Below are 7,579 nucleotides of genomic sequence, written 5' to 3' on the forward strand. Positions count from 1 at the left end.
TAGCAGCTGTGAAGCACTGAGGCACCTAAGCAGAAAAGAAAAAGTAGCAGAAGAGGAACTATGTCAACGATGCAAAGATTTACAGTGGTCACACGTATTTTCATATTTCTTTAAATTATTTGTTCATCTTGTAATTAAGAAGAGGACAAGAAGAAGAGGAGCACATAAGCTGCAGGTGGGTTTGGCTGTTTGTTCGTTTTGTCTGTTTGTAGTTATTTTCTCAATAACTCTCCTGCATGTTGAATGGATAATGAAATCCAGTGTGTGAATCCAAACAAAAGCCTCTCTGGAATTTCCTTCTTTCTACTGAGCGGACACTGTGAGAGCATTATTTCCTTTTAAGTACATTTTAGCGTCAGGACAAGAGATTAAAGTAAACATATGTAGGAAATATGTAGTAGCCTAAAATTACATGGTGTTGAGATCAGACTTATTGTTTAGTGGACGTCGCTCTGATTTTTGTCACTCAGATTCTCTTGATAAACATGGTGAGAGCATCATGTATGTCATCCTGTTGGCTCGCTCCTTACATTCAAACTTCTCTGCTTCACAAAGACCTGAAATAGTTAACAATACAACCTCTGTTACATGACTTTCTGAGCAAACACACAGTGAGAACGCACCTCCATACCCTGCCCATCATAATATCTAAGTTAACTGGCAGAATCATCATGTCACTCATCCTGTTATCTTACGTAAGCTCATTACTTTTTTTTTTATCATTGAGATGTGACAACTAGTGCAGCAGACTATTTTAAGGTTATTTTAAATGTTTTTAATTAGGCTATAAGGTCATTTTCACTTCGCAACAAAAGCAAGCCACCACTCCTATTTATTTAGACAAGCTGCTATGGATGGATTGTTGCCAAACTAAATTTCGATAATAAAGGTATCTTGAATTTTGTAGTGCAGAAAAATATCTTCTTTTTTTTTATATTAATAACTCCGCACAGCAGGTTAAGTAGTTATGATTACTTAAATTTAAAGCTATGGTCGACGCTGTGAAAGATGATGAGAAAGATTTGAAAAAAGCATCCACCCCCATCCCACACATACACACACACACACACACACCCCTCCCCTCCGAGTTCGTATCGCTGTCCCCTCGCAGCCTAACAACACACCCCCTCCCGCAGAGAAACAAGTCGGTCAGCAGTGCCAGTTTTGAATGCGGAGTATCAATGTCGGATTCACAAGTCACAACTTCCACAATAGGCTCTATGCCGAGGGTCACATGACCAACCGGAAACCGGGTAACTCCACTTCCGCTTAGATTCTGACAAGCACAACGCGCGGTAAAAACGAATCAAACCCACTTCATTTTTCCACGATTTTGTTGTTGCTCTTCCCAGGATGGCACAACAACTTTTTTATTCACGATGCCTGCAGGAATTACCCAATCTGAGCATGTCCGACGTCCATCGAATCATATCTAAAGCTCCTACCACGAAAATGGACAAGGGCTGTTGTGCTAATGCTAACTCTCGCTGTCTGTAACTTACGGCCAGGTTATAGACTACTTGTTCCCTGCAAATTCTCAGGATTGATTACTGGCTGAGTTAATCTGTTTTTATGAGCCTGTCATCGGTTCACTGCTATTCCAACATGGAAATAACCATTTAAGACTTCCACTGCTTATTTTCCTCATATGTAATGTAGCCTATGTAAAAAAAACATCTTGTGGACATGGTAAAAAGGTTAAAAGCTCTAAAAAATGCCTTCTCTATATTTCTGTATACTTTGCAATTACCAGTTTGAAAAAAAGATTACACAAAGGAATGAAATATGAAGTTTATTCAACAATGTCCATTGTTAACATAAAAAAAAAACATTTAATATACAACTTGTACGTAACCTCCTTGTATGACGTCGGTCTGAAGGAAGTGCCGGCTGCAGACGGTGGCGCTCTTTTTTATTAGTTTTTTCTTTTAATATTGTGAATCCACTTCTTTCTTTGGTCCACATCCTTGGGGAACGAATGGAAACTGACAGAGCTGTTGAATCTCCCTGACATAGGGCATTCAGGAACACAGCAAAAGCTGTGGTTGCTTGCACTTTGCCTTGGCTGGCACTTCACCTTCTTTTCCCTGTCTTTACTCGACATTTTTCAAACATAAAACATAAAAGCGATAAAAAACATTATACATTACATACAACATAAAAGAAACTATAACGTTATAACTACCTGTAGCAAAAGAACGCGTAGAAGTAGCTGGCTGTGGTCTGTTTGATTTGTTTTTACCGCGCGTTGTGCTTGTCAGAATCTAAGCGGAAGTGGAGTTACCCGGTTTCCGGTTTGGTCATGTGACCCTCGGCATAGAGCCTATTATAGGCTACCAAAGATTACCTGTACCTGCAAAGCTTTTTCCATCGGTCAAACGATGACCCAATGTTTACTTTTGTTTTGTCGCATCTCCTCTTCGTCTCTGCCTTTTCAGTGGCAGGTTTTTTTGGCCTTTGCCGGTGGGGCAAGCAGAGGCCGGTAAATTATTCAATGTATGTATGTCTTCTTTATGGCTAAATTGCTCAGGGCGGTTACAAACCGCTCGTAGTTTCAAATGCGGAAGGGGGTCGGGACGAGGAGCAGGGGAGTGTCAAAATTGACCTCTGGCTAAGCCCCGCCCCCTCCACTCACTCGGACAAACAGTCAACATTCGGTGACAGTTGCTATGGCAACAGCTGTCACAGTAGAGACATTTCACAGGAGGCAATTGATGGTTTTTGGAGACAGAAAGATTAAATATCATCTGGAAGTCACCAAAACTTCACTTAGCTTTACTGCTATGGCTGCCGTTTGCCGCGAAACGCCGATAGCGACGGGCTAACTTCTGTTAGCCTGTCTATGGAGTTTTGCATTATACGTTAGCATTAAGCTAGCGGGCTTTATGCTTAGTTGTGATGCTGGCTAACATCCAAACATCTCTCACAATATGTTGCCTCAAATACGTTGTTGACTTAACTTAGAACAGATGTAGACATCCTTGTTAAGTTTATCCACGTTTAGTTGGTGTAGTGGTCTACTGCATAACTTTATCCAGAGCAGACACTTCTCTCGGTTGAGATGTGGCTTGGGAAAAGGTAAAAAAAAAAAAAAATACACCCCGTCGCCCAGCCTCTCGGGATACCTAGTGTCAGAGTTGCATGTACCCCATGCACACCGTTTGACCATTTTAAACTTAAAATGTCAAGAAAAAACATATAAAAATGAATGAAAACTGACTAACCGCAATGCATTTCAATGGACGTGGAAGCAGAGAATGTCCAAGTGTATGGGCTAGCTATGCGCACTGTGATTGGCTCATCGTGTTTGGGGGCGTGGCTTAGCCATAGGTCAATTGAGCGAGGGGATTGGATGGAGAGAGAGAGAGTGACCAATCACAGCCATACGGACCATATGGCTGTGATTGGTCACTTTCTTTACAGTCCTGTAGCCGCTAGAGAGAATGATTTTTTTTTTGCTCCTTTTGCTCTTCACAATGTGTAAATCATACTGGGCCATAACCACCATCTAAATGATGTTAATAATAATATTCAATCTTTCTCAATGTCGACCATAGCTTTAAGGTGTAAAACTGGTGGAAAAATCGGCCTTCTCTCATCTTTATTCTTCCCATTAGGTTCAGAGAGGCAGTAACCCTCTTGCCAGCAATCACCAACATGCTGGAGCTGAACTGTTCCCTCGAGGCTCTTTCCACAACTGGTGCCACAGTTTTCACTGATCCAGGATGCCCCGAGGCCGCCGCGTTGTGTGGGATGAACATCTCCTGGTTATTGTCCAATGTTACCGAACAAGATCTGAAGGAGCTGTGTCTGAGCGAGGAGGAGTACCTGTCCAAGAAGCTGGGGCCTTCGAGGTCCCCTGAGTTCTTCCCCATCTGTCTCACCTACCTCACCATCTTCATTGTGGGCGTCCTGGGTAACTCTTTGACCTGTGTGGTCATTTTACGCTACAGGGTGATGCAGACCCCCACCAACTACTACCTGCTGAGCCTGGCGGTGTCCGACCTGCTGGTGCTGCTGCTGGGTATGCCGCTGGAGCTCTACGACATGTGGCACAACTACCCCTTCCTGTTCGGGGAGGGGGGCTGCTACTTCAAGACCTTTCTGTTTGAGACTGTCTGCTTTGCCTCCATCCTCAATGTCACCGCGCTCAGCGTGGAGCGCTACGTGGCGGTTGTCCACCCCTTACAAGTCAAACACATGGCCACGCGTGCTCATGTCAAAAGGGTCATCATCATGCTGTGGGTTCTTTCCATGCTGTGTGCTGTGCCCAACACCAGTCTGCAAGGGATTGTGGCGCTGCCTTCGGAGTTTGGACGACAGTTTCCTCGATCTGCTATCTGCCGTACGTTGACGGTTTACCTTTCTGGCCATCTCAACATATTAACATTTTCTAATTAGCACTAAACACAAATGTCTCTGTAGGCTGAAGGTCAACAGTTGGCAGTTATTTGGTCATAAACCAACACAGTGGACAAATTAAAGATAGGACCTCTTGATGTGAGCTAGATTTAAAAAATAAAAATAAAAAAAAGGGAAATCCTAAAGATATCACAGTTCATCCACAGGGGAACAAAGCTTAACAAAACGTTTCAACAATTTTATAATCGTCTGAGAGATTTCACTGCGAGGTACTCATAGAAGATGTCAAAATAATTGCCAAAGTCATTAGGATTCATCCTCTGGGCACCAGTATTGTCAGAACAACAATAATGAATCCATTATATCTAAGACATTTTATTTGAAAATTCAGTAGAGACTTCACTAAGTGTTATGACAAGCCATAAAAAAGATATTGAGATATTTCAGCCTTGATCAAAATGCTAGTTTTACAGACGGGGATTTCCATCTTACGGCTAAAAAAAGGTGTTTTGCAGTGACCTATGAGGCAGTAACAGCCATGCAGACCAGGCATAATGATGTTACTGACAAATCTTTGCCTTCCGTCCTTAGATTTGGTCCAGCCCAAGTGGATGTACAACCTGATCATCCTGATTTCCACGCTGGTCTTCTTCCTCCTCCCCATGCTGATAATTAGTGTTCTCTACCTGCTCATCGGCTTGCAGCTCCGCAGGGAGAACGTGGTCACCACGGTGAACACCAGGTGCAGCTTTGGGTCAGAAAGTCTCTCCAGGTCTCATGAACGGAAGCTGAGCAAACGCAACGTGCAAGTCACCAAGATGCTGTGTAAGTGTTGTTTCAGTTGTTTATTTATACCAATTTCAAAAAATGTGCATGTTAAAGGGATAGTAGCATTTTTTTAAAGTGGGGTTGTATGATCTACAAATAGCCCCTAAGTACTTTAATTGCAGTTGAAGACTCTCTGCACTCCTCCTGTTAGTAACGCCAGCCCATAATAGCCCTGCCCAGAGATTTACAGTATACATTGTTGTGAATATGGAACTGTGTTTTTTTTTTCAGGTAAAACCTCTTTTAGGCCACAAAAATAGGCTGTTTCTTTGGGTCTGGTCACAACACTGTATGTTGTAAATCTCTGGGCAGGGCTATTATGGGCTGGCGTTGCTAACGGGAGGAGTGCAGAGAGTCTTCTACTGCAATTAAAGTACTTAGGGGTTATTTGTAGATCATACAACCCCACTTTAAAAAAAAATGCTACTATCCCTTTAACGCTCATTGTTCCCAGATATTTTTATGGTATTTTTGCATTCAACTATTTTCAACTTACATGTCCATCCGTCTCAGTCTTGTCTTGTGTGTCTATGACTCATGTGATTTTCCCATCTGGTCCAGGTGTCCTGGTGGTTGTGTTCGGCCTCTGCTGGGCCCCCTTCCACGTGGACCGCTTGATGTATAGCTACATCAACCCCTCATCCGAGCAGCACAACCAGATCTTCGGGCACGTCCACCTCATCTCCGGTGTTTTCTTCTACCTGAGCTCGGCCATCAATCCAATCCTCTACAACCTCATGTCCACCAGGTTCAGAGAAATGTTCAGTCACTTGACGTGCTACTCTAACAAGTGGCAGATGCGCTCCAGCTTACAGATGACCCAACGCAGCACCTTGAGCGAGAAAACACCCAGCGATTCTGTGCGAAAGGAGGTCCAAGAACATAATTCAGGTGACAAATTAACAGAGACATAACTTGGTGGAGAAATGCAACAAATAAAAGGGACGAGGTGTCACGTGTTACAGATGCTATACAGATGTTAGGCTTGATCCAAACTGAACGCCCAAAGGAGATTTTGGACAAACACAACAAATTAGGGATTTATTTTGAAAGATAGTTCTTCTTCCTTGCGAGAGAGATCAAAGACTGAGAATAAAAATCTAGGATGAGGACTGGTTCAGCTGTTCTGCAGACTTGTGGAAAGCAAACACCTTCAAATGAGAAAGTCTTGGCCTCAAGTGGAGGGATATTACCCCCAGGGCGATAGGGGTTGAACAGACATTGTTAAAGATGTACTGTGTGACCAAAGGCTGTACGAGAAGCCATAAAGGACGCGCCTAAGAATAAAATAAGCATGCCTGCATGCTGCACATTCTCGACTGTAATATGTACAGCAACCCAAATCCCATTTAGACGGAGGAGTAATAAGACAACATCCTGAATGAAGCTAAAAGGTGACACAGTCAAAGCTCAGATGAACGATGAAATTATCATATAAATGAGACAATTTACGCGCTGAGAATGTAACCCATCATCTGTGTCATAGGTGAATCATTTCTATTTGTGAAACTGTATTTATTGTATTTACTGTATAATGTGAAGCATAACATTTACAGGCTTGTCCATTTACTGCTGTACCGCTCCGAGTGCCAACATCAACACGCTGACAGAGCAAAGAATGAATGCATAATGGCTCCTGTCTAAAAGCAACAAACACTTACGTGGGAATGAATCAGAGGTGAAAATGAAAGTTAATTAAGGGAAAAGGTGGAATCATCATAAAATGGTTGACTATGGTATTCATAGTGCCTTCCAAGTACTTTAATTATATTCAGAAAATTCATGAGGCACAATGATTTTATACACCACTTGCCATGTTCCCACATCTATTTCTCTGAAAACCGCATTTACTCATACAATACATGATATTTGTAATTTCACATATTATTTAAAGGGACAACGAGGAGTTTTGGAAAAGCGAAGCGTTTTCACACTACATTTATGAGCCTCCGCGCACCGTAAAATTCTGTGACCGGTGCAAGACAGACTCATGTTTTCATTCATCAAGAATTAAAGTCAGAGGTTCAAAGAGGTTCACATACCGTCGTAGTTCCGACCATAAACGGCGATTCGGCTGCGTTATTCTCATGACTCGCCACGAAGGAAACGCTGGTCGGTTCGACCAGCATTTCCGCCACCACTAATAATAACAAAATAACGATAGAGACGGAACGATATATTTATCAAAAATGGGCCCATTAACAAGTGTGGGTAGCGGAGATTCATCCACATTAACGTGAGACTTTTTTATAACCGAATAGAAACTCCTCGTTGTCCCTTTAAAGCCTTGTTATTAAAACAAACATCATAATTTTAGAAATTGTTATTTTCAGGTTTAAAGAATCACATACACTAGCAGGTTATTATTGTTGTTATGTGTCAATATGCT

The 7,579-nt window shown here is 42.3% G+C and overlaps 1 protein-coding gene across 1 annotated transcript; it reads left to right on the forward strand.

Moving 5' to 3' along the window:
- Positions 1-3,657: 3,657 nt before the first annotated feature.
- On the forward strand, positions 3,658-6,104 carry LOC311000591 (neuromedin-U receptor 1-like; the record flags this gene model as incomplete). The annotated part of the gene is made up of 3 exons (XM_083991329.1): positions 3,658-4,345; positions 4,954-5,187; positions 5,752-6,104. The coding sequence occupies 3 exons, from the start codon at positions 3,658-3,660 to the stop codon at positions 6,102-6,104; spliced, it is 1,275 nt and encodes a 424-aa protein (XP_083847455.1).
- Between the last annotated feature and the right edge of the window lie 1,475 nt (positions 6,105-7,579).

This window comes from Trachurus trachurus (assembly GCF_905171665.1).
Source record: "Trachurus trachurus genome assembly, chromosome: 17".
NCBI lineage: Eukaryota > Metazoa > Chordata > Actinopteri > Carangiformes > Carangidae > Trachurus > Trachurus trachurus.